The sequence below is a fragment of the Melanostigma gelatinosum genome (assembly GCF_949748355.1).
Source record: "Melanostigma gelatinosum genome assembly, chromosome: 13".
NCBI classification, from domain to species: Eukaryota; Metazoa; Chordata; class Actinopteri; order Perciformes; family Zoarcidae; genus Melanostigma; species Melanostigma gelatinosum.
This window is the reverse complement of record NC_136646.1, coordinates 3,049,465-3,075,020: the sequence shown is the minus strand read 5'-3', so window position 1 is coordinate 3,075,020 and position 25,556 is coordinate 3,049,465. Positions and strand designations below refer to the sequence as shown.

General features: G+C 43.6%; 1 protein-coding gene across 1 annotated transcript in view; it reads right to left on the bottom strand.

Annotated features, from left to right (window-relative positions):
- The window catches only part of prr12b (proline rich 12b), a gene marked incomplete at its 5' end in the record, with an annotated part of 32,893 nt that overhangs the window by 2,071 nt on the left and 5,266 nt on the right, over positions 1-25,556 (bottom strand). The window contains 13 exons of the mRNA XM_079281340.1: positions 3,785-3,916; positions 4,053-4,150; positions 5,112-5,231; positions 5,356-6,311; positions 6,583-6,716; positions 8,216-8,332; positions 8,423-9,027; positions 9,226-10,048; positions 11,944-12,018; positions 14,594-14,806; positions 15,912-20,419; positions 20,677-20,838; positions 22,836-22,993. Of these exons, the coding sequence (XP_079137466.1) occupies positions 3,785-3,916; positions 4,053-4,150; positions 5,112-5,231; positions 5,356-6,311; positions 6,583-6,716; positions 8,216-8,332; positions 8,423-9,027; positions 9,226-10,048; positions 11,944-12,018; positions 14,594-14,806; positions 15,912-20,419; positions 20,677-20,838; positions 22,836-22,993 (8,101 nt within the window). The remainder of the gene's footprint in view (positions 1-3,784; positions 3,917-4,052; positions 4,151-5,111; positions 5,232-5,355; positions 6,312-6,582; positions 6,717-8,215; positions 8,333-8,422; positions 9,028-9,225; positions 10,049-11,943; positions 12,019-14,593; positions 14,807-15,911; positions 20,420-20,676; positions 20,839-22,835; positions 22,994-25,556) is intronic.

Genomic DNA, 25,556 nt, shown 5'->3' with positions numbered 1-25,556 from the left:
ACACCTTTCCTTTGTACTCTGAAAGATACAATATTAAACTAGAAAATGCATTTCCTGCTGAAAATGCGTTGGAATGCTGAAAGCTGAAATGAATCTCAAAAACATTGCTGAAAATAGATATCCAATTTTTTAAAAATTGCAAAAAGCTGAATTATTCAAAAAGTTGAAAGATTACAAATATTAAGTTATATCACCCCTCTCCTGAAAGAGCTGAACATTTTGATATTCGAACGGTTTCTGTAGCTTAAAAGAATTCCAGCGGGAGTGATATTTTTTGTAATAGTAGTAGAAGTTGTAGTAGAAGTATTATTAGCAGTATAAGTATTAGTAGCATTTGAATAAGTACCAGCTGTAGCAGTGGTGATATTTGTAGTAGCAGTTGTAGTAGAAGTTCTAGTCGAAGTATTAGTAATTACAAGAAGTAGTAGAAGTATTAGTATCAGTAGTCGTAGTAATAGCTGTAGTAGTGGTCGTAGTATTTTATATAACAGTAGTAGTAGTTTAATAAGTAGTAGTAGTAATCGTAAAGTCAGTTTTTGAAGTAGCAGTAGCAGTCGTACTAATAGCTGTAGTAGTATTAGTACTGGTAGTAGCAGGAATAGCAGTATTAGCAGTTGTGGTATAAGTAATAATAGTAGTGGTCGTGGTAGTAATAGCAGTAGTGGTAGTAATAATATTTATGGTAGCAGTAATAGCAGTAGCAGTAGTGGTAATAGTAGCAACAGCAAAAGTTGAAGTAGTAGTAGTAGTAATACTAGAAATATTAGCAGTAGTAGTAGTTGTCGCAGTATTAGTAAGAGCATTCATTTTTTCAACAAAAAAGCCTAATTTTGAGTTTAATGTTTAAATACAGTTCATCCATGAGGCTTTTATTTTGAAAGGGTGGGACTGGGTGGGGGAGGGAGGGGAGAGGAGACATAATCATAATGTTAGACAAACACAAACCGGTTATTAAATGACAGGCTCATCACAAGCATTTCAGTTAGGATTCATTCTGTGGGGCTTTTATTTTAAAATGGCGTGTGTGTGTGTGGGGGGGGGGGGTGGAGGAGGAGGGAAAGACCTCTAAAGATCCCTAAGACCTGAATGACTGTATGAGAGAGAGACACACAGAGAGATAGAGGGAGAGGAGTGTATGTGCGCATGTGTCTGTGAGTTTATCAACATCACTAATTGGCTCAATCGCAAACACCTGTGTGCCTGAAGCCATTTCATGGAGATAAAACAGGGAAACACCTCTCAAACAAATCCTCAAAACTCCCATAACCGTAGCTCCTATTGCTCCGATATTAGTAATTGAGAGGAAGGATGAGTTGAAGAACAGATCCTGTAAAAATTGTGTCTGTAGTGTAAAAAATGTGGCTGAATTGGCGATCTAGAAATGGGGTACCGTGTTCTGTGGAAGATGTTTTTGAAGTAAAATTTAACATTGGTCTCTATGGAGCAGAAAGTTGGTTTTCCTCTCAATTAACAGCTTCCGTGTCAAATGTGGAAATCTGTGGCATTCCACAGTAATTTTTCTACGAAAGGACAAGATTAGCTACTTCTACATCCAGAAATTATGCATGAACAGAATTGTGGACACAGTGGCAAAATACAAATGTTTTTTTCACAAGAATCTCAAGCTGCTCTTCACTCTTGCGGTGACATCACGCACTCTAAGCTGCCCAATACACACCCATTATAAAGTCAGAAAAGGGCTGAAAAATCATAAAAGTATAATTGCTGCCGTTCAAAAAGTTTAAAAGATATCAAAAAGCTGAATCATGTTGGCAATAGTTCAGGGTTTTCTCAACATTTGAAAGTTGAAATGGTGTCTGTAGCTGAAAGTATGAGGAAGTTGAAGGATTTGAAAGTTGAAGAAGTTTAAGAGGATTTGAAAATATTCTCCATAGAAACCCATTAAAAAAAAAGTTGCTAAAAGCTTAATAATTCAAAAAGTTTAAAGGTTAGAAATAGAAAAAGTCATAGCAGATGAGCTGAAGGAGCTGAACATTTTGATAGTTGAATGGTTTCTGTAGCTTAAAAAATGAAGAAGAAGAGTTGCAATGAAAAATGGGGGGGGGACGGAAGAAATAGTGGAACTAGAAAAAGCATTTCCTGCTGAAAATGCGTTGGAATGCTGAAAACTGAAATTAATTGCAAAAACATTGCTGAAAATAGATATCCAATTCAAAAACAAATTGCAAAAAGCTTAATAATTCAAAAAGTTTACAAATATGAAAAGTCATATCACACCTCTCCTGAAAGAGCTGAACATTTTGATATTTGAACAGTTTCTGTGGCTTAAAAAAATTCATCAGTGGTGATATTTGTAGTAGTATAAGTTGTAGTATAAGTATTATTAGTAGAAGTATTAGTAGCATTAGAATAAGTACTAGTAGTAGTGATATTTGTAGTAGTAGTAGAAGTTGTAGTTGAAGTATTATTAGAAGTAGAAGTGTTAGTAATTAGAAGAAGTAGTAGAAGACGTAGTATCAGTAGTCATAGTAATAGCTGTAGTATTGGTCGTAGTATTTAATATCACAGTAGTAGTAGTAGTAGTAATAGTAATGGCAGTAGAATATGTAGCAGTAGTAGTAGTACTAGTAGCAGTCGTACTGCTGAAGTAGTATTACTACTTTTAGTAGCATGAATAGCAGTAGTAGTAGTAGCAGTTGTCGTATAAGTAATAGTAGTAGTGGTAGTAATAAATATTGATGGTAGCAGTAGTAGCAGTAATAGTAGCAACAGCAAAAGTTATAGTAGAAGTAGTAATAATATATTAGCAGCAGCAGTAGTAGTTGTCGCAGTATTAGTAAGAGCATTCATTTTTTTTAACAAAAAAGCCTAATTTTGAGCTTGTTTAAATACAGTTAATCCATGGGGCTTTTATTTTGAAAGGGTGGTGCTGGGTGGGGGGGGGAGGAGACATAATCATAATGTCTGACACACATAAACAGAGGTTATTAAATGCCTGGCTTCATCACAAGCATTTCAATTAGAATTCACTCTCTGGGGCTTTTATTTTGAAATGGGGTGTGTGTGTGTGGGGGGGGGGGGGGTTCCTCTAAAAGTCTCTAAGACCTGAATGACTGTATGAGAGAGAGAGCGAGAGAGGAAAGAATTAGTGAGAGAGAGAGAGAGAGGGGAAAGAATTAGTGAGAGAGAGAGAGAGGGGAGAGAATTAGTGAGAGAGAGAGAGAGAGCGAGAGAGAGAGAGAGAGAGAGAGAGAGAGAGAAGAACGAATTAGTGAGAGAGAGAGAGAGAGAGAGAGAGAGAAGAACGAATTAGTGAGAGAGAGAGAGAGAGAGAGAGAGAGAGAGAGAGAGAGAGAGAGAGAGAGAGAGAGAGAGAAGAAAGAATTAGTGAGAGAGAGAGAGAGAGAGAGAGAGAGAGAGAGAGAGAGAGAGACTCTGATATCTCTGGCAAACTTAACAGCATTCCAACAATAACAAAAAGCATTGTGATGTTTCTTTACAGTTAACAATAAGAGAATGTGTCTTAGATGAGATACATTTTTACTGCTCTACAATGTCAAGGCACAGCTGAATTGTCCCTGCTGGGCTTCCATATTAACTCCACACAGTGCTACAGGTCAATGTTGGGTTGCCAGGTGTGTGTGTTTTCTGCAACAAATTGATTATTCTGAAGAGTGAATGAGCAGTAACTGTCCTGATGATTTGGCAGCCCTCTGTACTCCTTCACTGTTGGAGAGCTGCTCTACTACTAGTGGGAACCACTACTCTGTGGGACGGATTACTTAGTGGGAAGGATTACTCTGTGTGAAGGGTTCTTTCTGACCTGTTGCTTAGGAATACTCCTCTTGACCCGGTTGAGGGTTTTGCGGTTGTACCCCTCCCCACCCAGGTGCACTTTGACAGCTCCAGATTCCAGGGGATCTGCCATCATTTTGGGGAATATATGTAAAGCCTCCTGGAGAGAGGAAAGCAGAACGCAGTCAAAGGCATGAGTACAGCTCTCTACACTGTAAATTAACTTCAACAGACTTCTAACAAACTGTGACATGAGAAGTGCACATAAAACAAAGTAGATGGATGTGTAGGGGTACCTGGTGCTGAACACTCATGTTGACTCTCCTCAGCAACCTCTTCTTCTGTTCACCGAGCAAGCTATCAATTTTCCTCATGGGTGGCAGGTACAACTCATCTGAGGAGATAGTAGTAAGTAGTAGAACAATCATTTACATTGATTACTGTCACTGCCTATTACCATATGAGACATGCAAAGGACGTTGAAAGTGTAGAAGGGTTTCTTTTGGTAAATGACAGTGAAATGTTTGATAAAATGGCTGTATAACTTACAACGTGCACTAACGTTGTTAGCCCGCCAGCCATGCTAGCTCCTGCAGGCTATGTTTACACCCCCCCTCCCCCACACACACACACATTATTTACTGTGCCCTCCTGTTCTTGGCCACACCACTCGAGTAAATTCCGCTCGGTGGAATCCAGTATGACTACGACATTAGTCAGTGGGAGGTCCTAAAAAGGGTTATTGAGCTGGTTGTATGGTTGCTGTTGTTCTTTTATGACTCTTCTGCACATGGTGTCAATAAATGCCATCACAGGCGTTGAAGGGATCTCTGTCAGGAGAGAAGAGGAGCTTGAGGTTGAGCCTCCCAGCGGCCATGGCAGTCAGTCTTAGTACCAGCACCAGCACTAGCACCGCGCTTTAGAGAGCCCAACTTCATATGTTGTTATTGCTTATTGATTTGTGAAGCAAATAGTATAATATGCGCATCAGACGGTTCAGGCCTCCACGTCATCCATCAATTTCTGATAATGGACAACTCGGCATTGTGCATTACATGATCTGCACTTTTCAAATCAATCTGCACTTACAATTCTGTTGCCATGCAACAATAACGCGGCACATGCAAAAAATGAATTTCCAGACTTTATCTTCATTGTGACTGAAAAATACATTCAACAACTCAAAACTCTACAGCATGCCTGAAAATGGTCAGCTTTGCAAGAACACTCGTATGGTTGTTAAAGTGATCTGATATTACACTGACAAAAGTGAAAAGGGACAAGCCAGCTCTTTTCTCAACTCATTCCCACTGTCACTGAAGCCTTTCACTGTGTTCCTCCATGTGAGCGCTCACCATCAGTGTCCTCCAGTGCTTGGATCATGTCAGGGTCGAGTGCTGTACTGACCAGCATCTCCACATAGCTCCTGAAGATCTCCCTCATGGCTCGGCTGTTAACTCCACCCCGCACCGGTCCTACAACACAAGACGCCACACTGAGTGCCTGAACACAGCAGACATTGACCTAACGACATTCATCAATATGTGATTAACCAACATGTGTGTACCGTGCACACCCCACACACACAGAACAGCTGACCTTCGTCATCGCTGGGTTGGGAGGAGTCAGAGGAAGAGGATGGCACCTCCTTCAGCCACTTCTTCCTCTTCTTGGGAGGAGGCTCTGCCTTGTCCTTTGAAGTCTTGGTTCTGGACCGACAATCCATCTTCTTTTCTCCTCCTCTCTTCTCCTCCTTCAACCTTGCAAACTCCACTGTGCCATCTCTCCTCTCTCGCTCCTCTGTCACCCTTTTCTCTTTTTCATGACCCCTTTGTCTCTCTTTCTCTTTTTCCCTCTCTCTTCTCTCCTTTTCTCTCTGCTCCCTCTCTTTCTCCTCTCTCCGCTCCCTCTCCTGTTTCTCTTTTTCTCTACACTCCCTTTCTCTCTCTTTATCTGTTCTCTCCTTCTCTTGTTTCTCCCTTTCTTTTTGCTGTCTCTCCTGCCTCTCCCTTTGCTCCCTCTTCACCCTTTCTTTCTGCTCTCTCTCCTGTATCTCTTTTTGCTCCCTCTCCTGTCTCTCCCTCTCTCTATCCTGTTTCTCTTTCTCTCTCTGCTCCCTATTTCTTCTATCCCTCTCTTTCAGCTCTCTCTCTTTCTCATACTCTCTTCTCTCCCTGTCTTTTTGTGCTTTCTCTCTTTTCTCCTTTTCTTTCTGCTCCTTCTCCCTTCTTTCCCTCTCCTCTGTACGTTCCCTCTTTGTTTGCTCTCTGTCCTCTCTTTCCCTCTCCACATTCTCGTTTTCTTTCCTTTCCCTCTCTTTCTGCTCCCTCTCCTGTTTCTCCTTCTCTTTTTGTTCTCTCTCCCCTTTCTCTCTCCTCTCTCTCTCCTTATGTTCCTTTTCTACTTTCTCCCTGTGGTCCCTCTCTCTTTGTTCTTTTTCTCTTTCTCTCTGCTCCTTCATCTCCCTCTCTCTCTGTCTCTCCTTGTCGTCTCTTTCCACTCGAGGTGGGGTTTGATTGTGAATAGAGGGCAGCTGCAGCGGTAGTGACTGGCGTCTGTCAATTAGTAAGTGCAAAAAGAAAAACACAGAGTGAATGAAGCTGCCATGTCTTAAGACCTAGGAAGCTGGTAGATTATTTTAAATGAATCCAAAATCAGTTGTTGACAGCCATATACATTTTTGACAAACGTCTCGCTTCAGATCTGTGGTTTGATGTAGCTTTAGCTCTGATTCTTGTATTACTTTCCAGTTGGTAGAAGTTCCTCTTCCCTACCTCTGAGTGACAATCAGAAACATTTGACAAGAAATCAAATTCATCTTCTTACCTCAGAGTGAGACCGGCTCTATGCCACGGCTTCCGAGAACACACTCTGACATAATCTTTTTTGTTGACGTTCTCCAAGAACTTCACATACAAACGCTGGTAGCGCATTTTGGCATCACCAAAGTAACCCAGATACTGAGGGAAGAAACATTAAGAATAACATTTTAGTAATCAGTATTGCTCTCTACGAAACTATTTGAATTACTTACAGAGGATTTAATTAAGGATCAATCAACCCAGATTGCAGTGAAAGTGAATTGTCTGAATTCTGGGAGTTGGACTATAAATGTGATGCTATAAATGGCCTATAGGGGGGGACAAATCCAACATTAGTGTGTACATCTTACTGTAGATAGAGCACTCACTTATGAAGAAGCGCTAAACCATTTTCCCATGAAGGGATTTCCTCTCTACTAAAACAGCTGATCAGAGGGCACAGACACCAATCAGCCTAGTGATTAATGAAATTATTAAATTATTAAATACATGAATTGGTTACAAACCGTCCATTAGTGTGTTTCAAGTCCAAGTGATGTGTCATCAGTTGGTCCTTGTCCTAACTCAGAGCATTCTATAGAAAGACAGTGTTCACCCTTGTTTTGTACTGTTGCTGCTCTGATTGTTTTTCTCATTTCATGCCCAAGTGTTTCAGATTCAGAGCAGGGAAAAACTAAGATGTCTGTTGCAGTATTTCTTTGTCCTGCACTAAGCCCCACTGATAGGAATGGTGGCCAAAACCACAATGAACTACATCGTGCTGGGGGAGTTTAAGAAATGAATTATCCTGCAAAACAGATAATGCCCTTAAGTACAAATTAAACAGTCGCTGTTTTTATAAGCTTCTTGAATAAGTATGTCCTCAATTGTGAATGTTGTTCTGTCATCATTTCTGTATAAGACCTCTATAAGCAAATGGAAATTTGGAAGTCGGCTACCAGCATTATCTTGAATCAAAAGAGAGAGAATATATGGAAACTGAAAACAGAAAAAGCTACATTTCAGCCAGAAGAGATATTACATACACCGATACTACAATATCATTAGTGTGGTCAAAGATCATTTACTTGTAAATATGCATAGATAGGCATCAATTCAGAGGTCTGGGAATGATTGGAATAATTGTTCAATATATAACTATTTTATTGTTAGTTTAGGCCTATTTTCGAATATAAAAATCATCATTTACATCGAACATCAACCTAGCAGTGGACATGATAAAAATATATAAAGATCCAAATCAGTTAAACAAAGCAATAAAGGTTAACATGAAGTTTGGTATTTCTTGTGCAGGTTCACTCTGAACCTTCTGCAGGCAGGTGGGGGTCACTCGCTCATTTCTCTGTTGTGCCTTTATTGGACAGCTTACAGTGAAGGTATAGACAGGCCATATGTGGAGAGAGAGGGAATGACAAAGGTGTGTATGCACCTCAACCATTGGGCCATCGGACATCTCTAATCTACTTAATCATTCGAGAGAAACTAAAGTTTAAGAAGATGTTTTTGGGAAACGGGGCCAAGTCTGACATCACGGACTTGTTTTGAACCCATAAAGAGCTGAACAAAGCAGTTCTCTGCCCAATTTAATTTACTATTGATAGAATCTGTGTAAAACGTATGTCTGCTGGAAAACTCACGTTACTGGTTGCACAGAACTGTCTTTGACCATCTTTGATCTCTGGGCTGAATTTCTGGAGCAAGGCTTTCTGCACCCTCCAGATGGGCGGGGGCTCCCGGCCTGTCTGCAAGGCCATCTGGTGACACCAACAATCACAGTGTATACCATTAATGTAAAGGTATTTATTCACCATACATATTTCCTGGGAGCTGTAGGGGGAACTCACCTTAAGCGTCCCGATGTCCTCAGTTCGAACCACAAACTCGTCCCGTTCACGGAAGATTCCCTCACCTCCACTCTCACTGTCCTCCTCTTCACTCTCCCCAGCTATGGCGGCGTCAGCCTGCTTCTTTGCCAGGTGGAGGGAGGTAAGACGCTGAGATGTTGGGGCCTCTTCTGGGGTTGGAGGTGATGGTGGTGGAGAGGATGATGAAGAGGGTGAGGAAGAGGTGGGTGAGGAGGGGGAAGGCTGCTCAGCTCCGGGTTCCTGGTCCTGATCAGAAGATGATGGGGGAGGTGTAGTGGATGGAGGGGGAATGGACTGGCCCAGGGGAAGGTTGGAGAGGGGTGAGGATGGGTTAGCCGGAGGGGAGGTCGATGGGGGAGGGGAGGTACCAGTTGGAGGCGGTTGGTAGGAGGACTGCTGCTGCTCAGAGGGAGGATAGCTTTGAATGACCTCTTCCTCTTCCTGCTGGATCGGCAGTTGGGAGGGTACGGAGAGACTCAGAGGAGGCAGGGGCGAGGGTGAAGAGTATGTGGGTGGAGTGGAGGGGGTGATAGACGGTAATGGGGATGGAGGGGCAGGAGCAAGCATGGGTCCTGATGGAGAATCTGAAAAAAAACAGGGTGGGGGTGAAAAAAAGTTTCAATAGCCCTGCACTGTAAATCTTAGGGGGGGGGGACATGGAATCACCAACTGCTTCCTTTCGCCTGTTAGCCAGGAGCCTCACTGGGAGGCAGTAACAAGCTTATAATATCACATCCACCACCGCTTGGTTCAAAAGCAGACAGAACAAACACATACATTACCTTCAACTTGAGGGACCTCCAAAATCTGCATTTCAGACATCCTTTCTTCTTCCTCCTCCTCCTCCTGCTCTTCCAGGGTTCCCTGCTGCAGATTCTGTGGATTTCTCATTTGTGCTTCATTGTCTGCAGTCTCCCCACCTCCCTCCTTCTCCTCTTCTCCTCCTTGCTTAGCCTCCTTCTCATCTACTTTTTCTCCATTCGACTGTGGGGAGAACAATTTTTGCTCTTCCTTGTCCTGTATGTGATCCTGCGTGTAAGTGAGCACCTCCTCTTTTCTATCCTCCATACTGGGGATGAGGGGAGGCATGGCAGGGAGCGGGGGGCTGAGCGACGGCTCTTGTGGGATAGGCGGGGACAGGTTGGGTGGAGTCTTGGCGATGGCAGAAGCCATTGCAGCAGCTAACGAGTGTGGGGTGTCATAAAGGGCAGAGATGGCAGATGAGATGCTTTTCTGCAGGTCCTGGTTTTTACTGACAGAGTCCTCCTCATCAGAAGAGAAGGAGGGCAGCGTCTCCAGGTTTCCTTTTAGCTCTTCGTCCAGTGGTTTGCAGGGACTCGGGCAGCTGCTGAGAGCCAGGTCTGCCCCATCGCCCTGGCCTCCCTCGCTGAATGTTCGTGGAGGGTGCGGTGGAGGAGATGGTGGTAGGGGGGGAAGAGGTGGGGATAAGGGCCTGATCCCTCCCTTCATAGAGGAACAGGAGCTTAGGGAATCCTGCTCACTTCCATCATGTCCCAGTTCAAGGCCTGACTGTTTTTTGCCTGTCTTCAGGAAGTCCAAAAAAGAGGCCATGAAGCCAGGTTTGAAGTCGAAAGCCTTCTCATCAGCCTGCAAAAGGCAAAAGAGCATAATCTCATCACTGATGAGAGCCTTATGATGATGTCACTCCTTGTCCACTGCACTGGCATGGTTTGTCAGTTAGCAGTATTCCTCTGTACACTACAAAAAACAGTTTCAACTAGTAATTTGGTCTCATGTTCACTCAACAAGACTTATCTGTCTTTAAAGCAGCATTCATTGAATATTTAACCAGAAGATGGCAGCGGAGCAAAGCTGTTTCCATAACTTTATCACCATACAAAGTCAGGGAGAACATGTTAGCATGTTGTGCCAGCAGACACAAAGCGTGAATGAATGATGAATAAGCTAATATCCCTCCACATTAAGCTCTGGTTAGGTCTTCACCAACTCCTATGAAAATAGGAAGCAAAGCTTGGAGTGGTGAGAGTGAACCAAAACATTTGCAGATGGTAAACCCAAAACAAAGAGCTGTAAGATGGAGCTGAGGGGAACTGCAGATTGTTCATATTGTAGTTTGTAATTGCAAGAGACCCCTTTCATAACTTCATTATACACATCTGCATTTGATCCATTGTTCATGTGAAGATATTGATGTGTCCCATCTGTAGTTGTTTCTGAATCTTGAATGGCTATGACCACGCTTTGAGTTGTCGGAGGACTAGAAAGGTGCTTAACAAGTACAAGTCGATTTACTATATATTATCTTGACAGATAAAATCACTCCACTAGAATTTTTAAAAAAAGAAAATTTGACGTGGCATTTTAGGGCTTCATCTAACTGCAAAGTATATTCATCTTCAATTGATATGATTAAGTTCTTGGTTGACCATTTAGTCTATAAAATGTCAGAACATATTGAAGGGTCGAGCATGATGTCATCCAACATCTAAAATCTAAAGACTTCTAACATCTAAAATCTGAATATGAAGTAAACTTCATATTCACTTTACTTTCACATAAGAAAACACATTTTGGGCTGAATTCATGATTAATTAATGATGAGCAATTATCAAAACAGTTGCTGCTTATGTTTCTGTTGACTAATTGATTAGCTGATATAGTATCAGCTGTACATGCTTTACAAAACAAATCTGATCAGGAGTGTAATCCTGACCATGGGAAATTAGACAGACAGACCACATTGACAAGCAGACAGCGAAGATGAATGAGAAGTGATTGCAAACAAAATCGATGACAGCTTTATTCTTGTTTGAACTCCTGAGGAATGCATATTGATTCAGCTAACTTATTGTTCATTGTGACCAATGCTATATTGTTCACTGTCATTCTAAAACATGGTGTATTCAACTCTTTACAACCTTAAGAAACATCTGTAGCCTTCTTATATCCAAGAGCATCTTTCATCTTCAATGTTTGAGATGAAATAAATAAACAATAATACATTCTTACTTTCTCAGCTCTAACATGACATTTTAAGCGATTGAATAAATACAGGCCCTGGACGCTTGGCTATAATGAAGCTTAACAGACAGCAGGTGGCAGCAAGGGCTCTTTACTGAAAAATGTAGTAACCGTGGCAACAGCTGCCCTGGTAACAGCCATCTCTCTCCTCTCTCTTTTGTCAGTCAGAAAGAACTGGCTGTCAGTCAACTATAACCTCCTTCTCTCCAAACCTCAAATCACAAAAAACATCAGTGAAAATTAAAATATCTTTTTAGTTCCACTGGAGACGACGCCACCAAAACATTTGAACATATAGTTTGAACACATACCTGCGCAAAATGCTACATTTTTACACATGTATTGGCATAAGTGCCTTTAGGCACCTGTGGTGTGAGGAAGGTAAAGAATGTGCTTCTCTCTCGCTACCAGAGGCTTGAGTTTGAATGGATGAGGTATGAATTAAATATGAAGCTCCTGGCTTCGCTCATTTGTGTAAAGGGTGTGAGGCAACTTACTGAACTGGAGAGCTTCTGCATAGCAGCCCAGGCTTCAGGATTCAGTGGATCGTCAATGTCTTTCTTCCACATCATCTGTGTTAACATTAGAGAAAACTGCCTTCAAAAATCTGTGAAGTCCAAACTCTTCACAGAGCTTGTTAGGTATATAGTTTACTTTTTCTTTACATGAACAACAATGTGATGTTATCACAAGATTTCATGGGGGGGTTGTATCATCTATCTAGATCAGGGGTCTCAAACTCCCGGCCCGCGGTCCGAATTCGGCCCGCCACGTCATTTTATGTGGCCCGCGAATCCGCCAGCAAAAAAGAAAATCTTTTTTTTTTTTTTAAGTTAGACTAATAATTAATAATTAACAAGTTAATAATAATAAAAATGTCCCCATAGTCGAAATTATGAGATAGAAAGTCGAAGTTATTAGATAGAAAGTCATAACTATAATAGAAAGTCATAATTCTGAGATAGAAAGTCAAATTTATGAGATTGAAAGTCAAAATTATGAAATAGAAAGTCAAAATTATGAGATACTTTAACAGTTAGAAGCAGCTCTTTGACTGGTTACTGTACATTTAACATGGAAATGTATTGTGAGTACATTGAAGACTGTGAATACTGTGTTAAACTGTGAATGCAGAGAGTTATTTAACAATATGTTACGAGTAGTTACATTTACAACCGGCCCTTTGTGGCGACCATGATGCTGATGTGGCCCGGAGTGAAAATGAGTTTGAGAGCCCTGATCTAGATGATACTTAAGAGGATAAATGTTCATTTTGTCTCTTAATATCTATGTTGTCCCATCATTTGTTTTGCCCCCCTTTCATATTCTACCCTAAAGAAAGGAGTTTGAACATGATACTTAGAATAACTATAATGGGTTTACCTAGATTTATCAGGAAGAACAGTGTAGAAACTCCAGCCTTTTCTAGTTTGTCTTGTAAAGTTTAAGGAACAAAAATGATGACAAATTAACTTAAACTGAAATAAAATAATTGAATTCAATATTTAGTTGCAAATCCTTTGCAGTCAGTGACTACCGAAATCATCAGCAGACCCGAGTGATGCTCTGCAGTGTCTAGACTTAAGGTTCTTAAAGGAATACTTCACCCACAAAATGACCATTTATATGTCAATTACTTACCCCGTTACCTTGAATTCTTGAATAAAACTGCAAAACTATATGAAAACATGCATTAGTAAACCCTCACACAACTTGTGCAGTATAATCCAAATCTCATTTATCCAGTCATATGCTCACTACTTCCAAAACTCACGCATCTTCACAAAAACCTTACTATTTGTTAAACACAACAAAAATGTTCTTCAAAAATTCGAGGTAACAGTGGTTGAATAATTGATATACTGTACATATCGTCATTTTGTGGGTGAAGTATTTCTTTAACCCATGCTCAGTTGAAATGAGGTCTTGTGACCGACTTAGCCAGTCAAGGCCATTTCAATGTTTGGACCTTAAAAACTCCTTGGTTGCCATGGCTGCACTATATTAAGGCTCACTGCCCTGCTGCATCGTTCTGAAATTGCGGGGCTAGATTTTTAAGGAGCTGAGTCCTTAAAGCTGAGTCAGCAATTTAACATCAGTCCCTGGTAATGTCCCCTAATGTGCTGTTGAATACAGAGCCAGCATAATGAGAGGATAACTGTTCAAATACTTCTTACTAACTCAACTGCATATCAGCTTGACTTGATTTGAAAATCTACGTTTTCTCTTCACAGTCAAAATACTGCAGATGCAGTATACCACACTGTTGCTGAGGCAACTAGATTTGATTTCCCTCGAACATGAAATACACTTGACGCTGTCATGCATAGGTCCTCTGCAGCCCTTTGTAATATCTACCACTCCTTCTCCCACACCCTGACATCAAGAAGTGAACTAGTACGATGTAAGAAGCCTACATGATACTACTTGATTTCAAAGATAGAATGATAAGGGATTTCTGATTAACTGATTATTCTGAATTGACATTTCCATTAAACCATATGGTCTACCTGCAAATATAAGTTCTGGGGAGCATGAGTCAAAACAAATTTTAAAAAGGAAGCAGAATCTTAGCTGACAAATAAAGCAATAATTGGCGTATATAATATGAATTACTTTGAAAAAAAAAATCAAATCCTCTTTTAGGTTTATATCAGGAGGCAGGTTCTGCTCCCCCAAAAACTCTCGTCTCCAAATCCATTTTCTGAAAAAAATAAATCCAATGTTCAAATAATGAAACCATTTTAGCCACGGATTCCTCTCAAATAAGATTTCTTTGAAAGATATTTGTCATTATGCCTTTCCCCTGTGAAAAAGCCCCTCCCCCTCAAGCTGTTGTGTATAATTTAACAGGGCAAATGAGAAAACTCTTAGCTTCCATCACACATCGCACAGCACCAGTCCATTCAAATGTGCATGGTAAAATCTGCATTAAATTCATATACGGTGCTCACCATCCTTCAAACCATTGATTATTTCAATACTTGGCATTGAAATTATAACAGAATTTACACTTCAAATAGATTTGTACATTCACAACAAAGACAAGTTCAGCATTTATCAGAAAGAAACCCATAAGGGAGCTTTGCCAGTAGAACTACTGAGCAAACAGAACTTCCATTTAGGATTTTCGGATGTGCTCTTTACCTCTACAGTTTTCTGCTGATGCTTCATCATCTTGTCTTGAGTCTGGTTCTCCTCATTTCTGCTGATGTCCATGGCAGCACTGGGTCCAGGACTCAGTCCCAGAGATGGTGCCGACCCCACCGATCCATCAGACAGAACTGGCTCAGTGCTGGACAGTGAGTCTGTCCTCAACAGGCATTCTGATGAAGGCATGGCGGGAACGGGCAGTTTTATCTGGAGACAGTCAAGTGGATGGAAGGGTTAGGGTTTGATGGAAGACATTCAGAAGGATTTTTAGGATAAAATATACAACCTTTGTTTTGTTGAAGTTACTGTAACTTGGCTACTTAGGATTTCTACAAGACAAGATAAGCCAGTAATACTGATTTTGTTAAACCACTGAGGGGTTGGTTTCACAGAGCTATATTACACTACTCTATAATGGTCAGCATGACTTGTCCTGTTTTGCTTTTAGACTAATCTCATTTGTGTCGGGACGGAACTGGCAGAGGGCAATGTATCGCACATTATGGTAACAAACGTATAAAGATGTATTGGGGGCAGATTAGTAAGCATAAGAACAATTGCTGTTTAATTGGTTAATTTGTTTGTGTTATTGTGTGACTTTGGTGAATCCGAACTAACCCTTTAAAACACAATAACACAAATTAACTAACCATTTGAGGCAGCTGTAGACCAGCAACTCCCATGTTCTGCAAAGTCAAATGACTGTTTTTGTCAAAGACGTCTAGTGGCTTTGAAGAGCGCACAGATAAGGGCCTTAGTACACTCAACTGATATTGATTTTTTTACGTTTTTGCTGTTGCACATGTCCACGGGCGTCAGTAGCTCCCGTGCTGGTACTCCTGTCGGTTTCTCCAAACTGGGGCGTGCCGACCATTATCTACTGTAGGTACCACACTCACTATATAAGTACTTCATACAACCCCACTTCAAAACATCCAAACTATCCCTTTAATGCGCACAGCAAATAATCAACACTCTGAAGCTAAATATAATAACCAAAACTCAAGTTTACCAGATATATTGTGTACACATACACACACACACACACACACACACACACACACACACACACACACACACACACACACACACACACACACACACATATGTAATCTTTACTTTTTACATTTCTATGTGTCATAAACTGTGAGTAATTCATCATCAGAACTTCTATTCTTCTACTTAATGCAGGTAGGAAGTTAACTAATGTCCTACTCCAAGCTACGGCCGTTTCAACTCATTCTAACTTTTTAGGCATCACTATGACTCTTGACCAGTACAGACCCAGATCATCTGGTCTTTTCAGGATTACCTTGATAGGTCTGATTGGATCTTGCAGCAGCTGCTGGGATGATTGCTGTTGTTGTTGAAGATGATGCCTTTGATGTTGCTGCTGTTGATGATGCGGTTGGTGGTTAGGACAGGAAACATGCTGCTGCTGATGGTGAAGGTGATGCTGTTGTTGTGGTGCTTGGTGGTTTTCTGCCTGCTGTCTGGGATGGTTGTGTGGATGCTGTTGGAGATGCTGTTGTTGGCTGAACTGTTGCTGCTGATGATATGGGAGGCTTTGAACTTTGTTCATATCTTGATGCATTTCAACATGCACTTCCTCCCTCTTGCCTCGACCCCGGCCACGCCCCCGCCCCTTCCTACTTTCTCCAGTCACTGATCCCATCAGCCCCCTGCAGTAAGGAGGCTCTGGAAGAGGACGTATGCGTGGTCTACCTCGAGGGCGAGGAGGGCCTTCACGTTTTGGTTTAGTTGGTTTCCTGCCTCGTTTTTTAGGGCCATCACTGGGATGCAGTTGTGGAGGATGTCCAAGGGATGCGTAGCTGGAGGGGTGGCAGAAGTCCATGTCACTCATCAGTGGACCGAGCGCATTTACTCCTGATGCGCCACCAGCCTTCCTACAACTAGACACCAAGTCAGGAAGCAGGTCAGGAAGGCGTCGACTGTTAAGGCGAATATCAGCTGGAACATCAGCTTTATCCTCATCATCCTCAAATTCGTACTCCTGCGCATAGTTTTTCTTTGTTTGAGGTTGTGGCTCACGCCGCTGTTTGAGCAAGTGAAATGAGCTGGTCTTCAGCAGTTTCTTGGGTCGAGAGGAACAGAATATAGGTGAGGTCAGACCAGTAGTACTTGAACTTCCACCCACTCCTACAGCCCCCATCATCTTGTTTACTGAGCCATCCCCTTGAACTGCTGAACTCAACCCCATAGTGGGTGTTTGGGATTGGATGAGGCCTAGCTGGTCAGTATTCACAGTAGAGGGAAGCTCGGGGGTCTTCATAGAGTCAAGGTCTAAGTGTAGACTGCCATTCCCTGTTCCTGGAAGGCTGTGGCAATACTGTCCATAGCCTTGATCACTGTGATGACCAACCATATCATAGCCCTCTCCAGCACCTCCTGTTTTTAAGGCCTCCATACCCTCTTGCCCTTGCCCATGGGTAAGGCTTTCTTGAGCATCCTGTCCTGCCCCAGAATCCTCAGCACAGCTTGATTTGTAATCAGCTGAACAAAACATGTCCTCCATTTCAGGAAAGAAAGAGCGGTCTTCATCGTGTAAGAGAGAGTCTGGAAAGCAGATGGATGTTAGAGGCGCAAACCGCTGCTGTTGCTGCTGAACTTGACTCTGTCCTACTTTATCCACTGGGCTCACTGTGTCAAACTGGTGCTGTTTGAGCTGGTCTAGCTGGGAGTGTGACAGACTTTCAGGTTCTCTTTGTTGGCGCTGCTGCTGTTGTTGCGTTGTTTCCATATTTGCTGTCATCCGGTGGGAGTGTGGGTGAGCTAACTGAGAGTGTGCCATCTGATGGTGAGAGTGTGCTTGCTGTTGATGGTGGGCATGGGGGTGGGCATGGGCCTGAGGCTGGTTGAGGTGGTGCAGGTGTGAGGGAGTAGACAAGCCCATATCTGGTTCAGAGAGAAAGTCATGGAGATCTGAGGCTGTTTGTTGGGTATGGTGGTGGGGTGTAAGTCGATGCTGCTGTCTATGTCTGTCTCCACCACCTCCCTCCCCTCCTGTAACATTCACCCCAACTCCAGTTCTGTCCAGAGCTCCTCCACCACCTCTACTGTTGGTCTGGGAAATAGATTGGTCTAGCGGAGACAATGAGCTCTGACTGGCTCGGGATTGATCTCTTGGCTGGGCTCCAAGGTTGTAGTGTGTATCCAAACCCTGGGTCTGGAGCTGGAGTTGCAACTGTGAGGACCGGTTCTGTGCATGAGATTCCACTCCTGCAGGCCCTGCTACTCCAGCTGAACTCATCATGGCCTGCTGGCTCAAGGGATGCTGCTGTTGCTGTGAAGGGGCTTGCTGGGGGTCCATCTTACTGCGAGTGGTATGAGAAAGGACAGATTCCAGCAGAGTTTGCTGGGGGGGGTCTGGCGATGATTCTATCAGGGAGAGGGAGACCTGGCTTTGTCGAGCCTGCTGCACATCTGGTGTGTTACACAAGTAGGCATTGTCATTAGCATCTGACGGCTTCTTCAGCTCCATGTGAGGGCGGCTGTGAGAGTGGGAATGAGGATGGCTATGCTGACTATGTTGTGAGTGCTGTGTGTGTTGAGTGTGCCGAGAGTGCTGGGAGATTTGTGGATGCTGAGAGTGGGATGGCACATGTGAGGTGTGATGGGAGTGCTGTGTGTAGGGGTCCTCTCTTCCATAATGGACCACAGAGCCCAAGGAGTCATGCTGTTGTTGATGGGAGTGGGTAGTATGGGAGTGGGAAAGAGAGTCAGTGATCCCTCCTACCCCTCCAGCATTGGACTTTGATATGGTCAACTCAGATTTGGCCTGTTGCTGTTTCTTCTGTGATGCTTCCAGTTGACTGTTTAAGCCACTTGCAACATCATCAATTGCCGTTCCAGGACCTGAACTGCTGGTGATGTTATTGGTACGAATGACACTCTGAAGGTGATAGCGCTCTTCTGAGATCTTGTTAATGTCATAGGTCACCTCCTTGCCTTCCCCATCTCTAGCTTGTGGGAGCGGCTGTGGCAGTTGCTGAGGAGATGGATGATGCTGGGAAGGATGGGGAGTTGAGCTCTGGGCATGTAGTAAATGGTGGATGAGGAAATCATCATCATCCTCTTCATCATTTGGAGATTGCTGAACTCCCAACATGTTAGTGTCCGTTTTTGGCTTGGGTGGTGTTGTGTGGTAGGACTGGCTCTGCGCTTGCCGTGTATCAGGGAAACCTTGTGGTGAGGACATAAAAGCAGGAGAGAGGATGGAGGACAAGTATTTGGTGGCCCCTGAGCCTCCAGGGGACTGAGCAGGGCAAGCAGAAGCAGGAGAGTGCAATCCAGGGCGACTGATAGTAGAACTGATGGAAGGCGAGGGGCACGACTCAGGCAGGTGGTAAGAGCTGCTGCCTCCATTACCACCACTAGCAGCCCCACTCCCTGATCCTGCAGATCCAACGCCACTGCCAAGTGAAGTAGCTCCTGATATGGGTCCACTTACTGTTGATCCTCCAGAACTCCTATACCCTAAGGACGGAGTGCCTGCTCTTCTGAGAGGAGTTGAGCCAAAGCTTGAATCCCCAAAGACTACCTCTGCAGAAAACGAGCGTCCTCCTGAGACTGTACTGGAAAAGGCCTTCCCTCCAGAACCCCCTGATCCAGAGCTCAGGTCTTGGGCATGAGGTGAGTTAAAGCCTCCATAAGACTGGGTCATGTGTGCCGATGGAGGCTGGTTGGGAGAGTAGGACTGGGCATGTTGCTGGGTAGGGGTCTGGTCTGGTAGGCCTGTGCTGGATTTGGCCACAAGTGGAGAGCCATAGGTGGAGAGGCATTGTTTGGGTGCTGGCTGTTGAACAAGGTTGGATGACACCACTGGTAGAGGAGGTGGTGCTGGTGCTGACTGAGATGGAGGCTGCTGACAAGAGGGAGCAGACAAGGAGCCAGTGCTTGTCTTGGAGCTTGAAGAGGATGAAGAGGAAGTGGAGGAAGCTGATGGTGGAGTGTGTGGGGTACGGGAAGAGGATGAAGCTGAGCTTGTAGAAGAGTAGCCACTACTGGAGCTGGAATTCTTGGGTCCCTTAGTGCCCGACGAGGAAGGAGCTGAGGAGCTGGAGGACGAGGATGTGTAGGGGGTTTGGATAATAGGTCGATATGTCTTGGATTCCAACCTTGGTGAGGGCTTGGGGTCAGAGGATGGACTTTGCTCCCCAAGGGGACTGCAGGACACTCCAGCATGCCGGTGGTGGCTGGCTATCTGCTGATAGCTTGATGACCCACCACAGCTGACATATTGCTGTGGGGGGAGTGTTGTGGAATGTGTGGGGGACGAGCGTTGATAATGCTTTATCACACTGTCCTGTCGGGAAACTGCCCTCTCTGAAGAAGGCTGTGGTGGAGGGGGAGCTGTGGACAGCAGGGCTGGTGTGGAAGAAAACATGGCGGCATTATAAAGCTGGGAGGACTGGTTGTGGAGCTGGGAGGACAATAGGTCGAACTGAGGATGGGGCAGGTGGCAACTGGAGGTGGTGGGAGGGGCTTGGGTCTGAGGAGAGGCTGGGGGCTCCTGGGAGCCCCGGTAGGTGGCACTGTGGGAAGACAGCAAGCGATCAAAGCCCAAGTTGGCCTGGGAGGATGTTTTGATGTGCAGCAAGGGATCATGGGAGGATAGCAAACCATTGGAAGTCGGGCTAAATGTAGGTGTGTCCTGCAGGGATAGTGAGGGAGTGAAAGATCGTCCAGAGAAGGAGCCAGGATGCTGGTATGCAGAAAGGGCTGAAGAGGAGGGAAAGGAGCTGGAACCAGGAAGTGCCCCTGACATAAAGATCTCCGCTGGGGCTGATGTATGCATTGCTACAGAACACAATATGACATGGACAGGGTTGGTAAATGCAAGTCACTATTCACATGTAACAAATTAGCACATTTTCAGTTTTAGACTACAAACTCTTTACTTGTTGGATGGTTTTGCAAATCAAATGAATGCAGCTGATTTTGTAAATTAAACTATTATTCATTATTTAGGAATAACAGTATTTCAATAGAAACTAGAACTAATGACATATGGCGATTTTTCGTTTGTAGCATTACACTAAAAAGCTGATGCTCACCAGTCTGCCAAGAAGGAGTGTGAAACTGAGAGAGGAGGGAGGAAGCCGAGGGTGGCGGCTGTGGACCCCGCGACTCCAGAGCTGAAATCAGATTCATGACGGAGGGGTCAGGACCCGAGTGATTGGTATGATGGAGGCTGGCGTCAAATAGCCCCGACAGGCCTGGCAACAAAACACAACTCTCACTTAATTCATATTCATTATCACATCATACATCAAAGCATCATCATATAAACAGTTAAATAAAACTTCTTTCTTTCAAAGTTATCTTTCTATTTTATTGAACGACTTTCACTGTGGCATATAACAGAGTCACAATTACTATATGTTGATCTCTGTGATGCACAATAAAACTAAGCGCAGAAAAAAGAAATGCATTTACATCCTGCTTCTCTGCACTCGAGACAATCATATTATTTCCTATCTGGACAGACATGTGTCAGGTGTGTCTTCTCTTTTGAACTATTTTCATCATGCTACTCTGGGATTGGCACAGCTGTTTAAAAGATATGAGACAAGTAATCTAACTGGTTAAGATCAATCACCCTACCTGTCATTTATTTTCCACTGTAACCAATTGTTTGGTACATGCCACCACAGCACTTACTTTATATAAGAAAATAAAGAAGGGTCACCTGTAAATACTCCCATTCGACACAAGAGGTAGCACTGCGCAATAGTTGGCCTTAATTCTCATTACTTCTCAGTTTAGTAATTACAAGCTTGCACATCATCCATAGCAATGTTGTCCAGCTCTTCCTGGGGAACCCTGAGGCGTACCAAGGCCGGCTCTACTTCAAGCTCCCTCCGGTTGTCTGAGCTCCTCAGCTCTAAGGCTGAGCCCAGCCACCTTACGATGAAGCTCATTTCGGTCACTTGTATCTGCAATGTAATTCTTTCGGTCACTACCCAAAGCTCATGACCATAGGTGAGGGTCGGAACGTAGGTGGTGCATTCTGGCACAGCTCCCCCTTCATCTCAATGGTCCAGTACAGCGCCCGCATCTCTCACTTTGGTTATACAAGGACCGGATGGCTGATAGCAAAAACCCTGGTACCCCATATTCATGCAGTACCCCCCACAGGTATCCCCAAGGGACACAGTCGTAAGCCATCTCCAAATCCACAAAACATGTGTCGACTGGATGGGCAAACTCCAGGTTTGACAATCGGCCAGAACGTCCTTTCCAGCAACTTAAAATAAAGTTTCCCTGGGAGGCTGAACAGTGTGATATCCCATAAATATCCCACACTCTCCGGTACCTCTTTTTTTTAAAAGAGAACTTTCTGGGAACACTGTCCCCCACCTCCATGCGACACTGAAGAGGCGTGTCAGCCAAGGCAACTGAACAACGTCCAGAGCTTTCAGCATCTCAGAGCGAATCTTATTCACCCCTGGCTTCTTCAAACTTTGCATCCTCCTTGGTTCAGATCAAGCACGCCGTTCCTCCAAAACAGCGGTGCTTAGCTGGGGGCTAGTGAGTATCCTTCCAGAAAAGAAAACATGATAAAGTGCCCTGTATGGTGCCCTTCCAGTAGAGAAACATGTTTAAGTGCCCTACATGCTAAATAACTCTCTTGTGTGCTAGTGCCCCACTGCATGCAGCTAGATCCCTTTTTTATTTTATTTTCAGCCCTGCCCCTCAGACAGCCTGAGTTCGCCACCGGGGTATACCCTGGATAGGTCACCAGTCTACCACAAGGCTGACACTTATGGACAGGCAACCATCCACTTTCACATTCACTCTAACCTACAGGTTATCAAGACTTGCCAACAGTGGTGTGTGTTGGAAAAGTTCAAAATCAAAAATATTAGCTGCATATCTCTCAACCAGACTATGGATATTATAAACACATTTGACTTGAATGTAAATATCCTTGAATAAAGCTGATATCGATGCCCAAATACAGACTGTAAATGGTAAATGGACTGTACTTGTATATCTCTTTTCTCGTCTTCTGACCACTCAAAGCTCTGTAACACTACATGTCATTATTCACCCATTCACACCCATTCACACACTGATGACAGGAGATACCATGCAAGGTACCACCTGCCCATCAGGACTATCTAACATTTATACAACATTCACACATAGAAAGAAATACAGTATTTCTATATTTGCATTTTTACAGATATATCATTCAATGAATCCTTACCAAGTGTGCGTCCAGCAGCAACCCAGGCTCCACCCTGCCTGGAGCTCCCTGGGTGGTGGTTGGTTGCATAGCCCTGGAGGGTGTGAGGAGTGCCATAGGTTTGCCGATGGAGCAGCTCTGAGTCTGGGTGGGACGACCTGGAGCTCCCGTACACGAGGCTGAGGAACACATGGTTATTAGGTTTGAATTTTACACATGCCCTGATTTACAACAAGTCTGCTTCCACAGGACTGTTAGGCCTAGTTGTCCATTTACCTGCAAGGCGTACACTATAAAACGCAGATCGGCAGAGATCTTTTCCAGACGTGGTTTGTGTGCGAGTAATTGCAGAATTGCGGCAGTGTATGGTTGATTGCGTGCAGCGCAATGTCTCAGGGAGACATCGAGACATCGATTCAAATTTAGAAAGTGTACAATATGTCGCCATTTCCTCCGGGGCCGAGTTCGTGCAAGGCGTACACTATAAAACGCAGATCGGCAGAGATCTTTTCCAGATGTGGTTTGTGTGCGAGTAATTGCAGAATTGCGGCAGTGTATGGTTGATTGCGTGCAGCGTAATGTCTCAGGGAGACATCAATTATTGTTTCAATGTATGTTTTAAATCTCCTTTACTTTTTACTACTGAATTTTATTTCTTACACTGTTTCTTTAATTGTTTTTAAATCTCCTTTTCTTTTGCCTTATGTTTTGATGCTTTTAATGGTTTTATGTGAAGCACTTTGAATTACCTTGTTGTTGAAATGTGCTATACAAATAAACTTGCCGTGCCTTGCCTTGCCTAAGGCATCCACACTCCCCTCTATATGTACCCTTTGGGAATCATATCAGTGACCCCAACACACAGCCTCTCTAATTCAGAGGTTCCCAATCCCGAGGCGATGCTAACGATTTATATTTTCTGGGTCTGCTGAAATAGCACACCGACGAGGAAGACAATGAAGACAGCAACATTTTACAAATGATGCCATTATACTATGAAGCTGTTAACACTTGGAGACAAAACATTCTGCTCTTAAGGTCAACCTCAGTTAACAATGCTGCCATGAAGGCCTCATACCTGCTGGTTAATTGTAATTTCAAGGCAAAATTCTATCAGAGAGAAGTCAATATTCTTTCATCGGCAAACGACATATGCCTAGAACTTTTTGGGCCAACTGCAGCTACTAACGCTGGGCTTGTTGCACTCTATGAAAACACAATACAAAGGCGAAAAGCTGAAATAGCAACCGATGTTTAAGGGCAATTGTTTTGCTTTACAAAGTGTATGTCTCTATGTTATCAGACTAGTTGTGATGGATCAGCTTAACCATGTATTGTAGTTGGTTTACCAAATAAGCCTTGGCTGTTTCCCTTAATCTTTAGCTTTTCCAGTAGGGATGAAATGTTCTTATTCCGTCACATTCTCCTTAGCTAAACTGATATGGAGCTGCCAATCACTTGCACGTGATATATTTTTCCATATTGTCCTAGGTATTTTATATCTCATACTGGACAAAAAATTCATGCTACAGTTCTGACATTTTGACAGAGGAGAGGGGAGTATGGTGCTCTCAGTCAGTACAGGGCTTTTTGGGCTTCATGTCTCTGTCTGTCTGTTATACTTACAGTAAATGTCTCCCACTGTTCGTTTCTAAACCAGTTAAGGCTTTCCTTCTTCACTCAGTCACTTCATCATTTCATTGGCTCACTCCTTCAACTTTAAAGGTTTTCCTCAGCACCTCTGGACCAAAACAATGTGTTGTTGACTGTTACAAATCTACTGCCTGCTTCCTCCATTACATCTCTGCTATAAGCATGTATGTCATCGCCTGTATATTAACTGTTCCATTCTATTTTCCAGGCAGAGGCAACAGGAAATGGCTCACACAACGGCCTATGTTGCAGGGTGAGGCATCCCAGGTAGCCAGCGGACTCGGCCGTATTGCGGCTGAGTGTCGGCTGACTCGGCTGTGTTCCGGCTCGATGCGGCCAAATGTGAGCCAGCTTTGGCCCATTTCATTTTTGCCAAATCTGGGCCCAATCTGGCATTATAGACTCGGGCCTATTCTGGCTGAGACATGGCAGCCGGGTTAATCGGCAGCCAGCACTGAAACAGGTTCTGGCCCGTTGATGGCTGCCAAATCTGGGCCCAATCTGGTATTATGAACGCGGGCCTATTCTGGCAGCAGGGTTAATCAGAATCAGAATCAGAATCAGCTTTATTGGCCATGTGTGCTTACGCATACATGGAATTTGTCTCCGGTTTCCACTCCGCTCTCAATGTACAAACACAATGTACAAACACAAATTTACAATAAACAAGAAAAATATATGTATAAAGAATCAAAAAGGGCAGCAAAAAAAGTAGAACGGAGGTAGGCATAAACATTTAGCTATAATACAAGTATAAATATATATCCAAGAGAAAAAAGTGTGTATATATATATATATATATATATATATAGCTCGTATGGCCGATCCAAACACACAGCTGAAGTCCACGAACAGAACCCTTGCATATGTCCCTGGGGAGTCGAGGTGTTGCAGCATGTAATGCAGTCCCATGTTGACTGCATCATCCACCGACCTGTTTGCACGGTAGGCAAACTGCAGGGGGTCCAGCAGGGGTCCTGTGATGTTCTTCAGATGGGTCAACACCAGTCTTTCAAAGGATTTCATGACCACAGACGTCAGGGCGACGGGCCTGGAGTCATTTAATCCTGTGATGGAGGATTTCTTGGG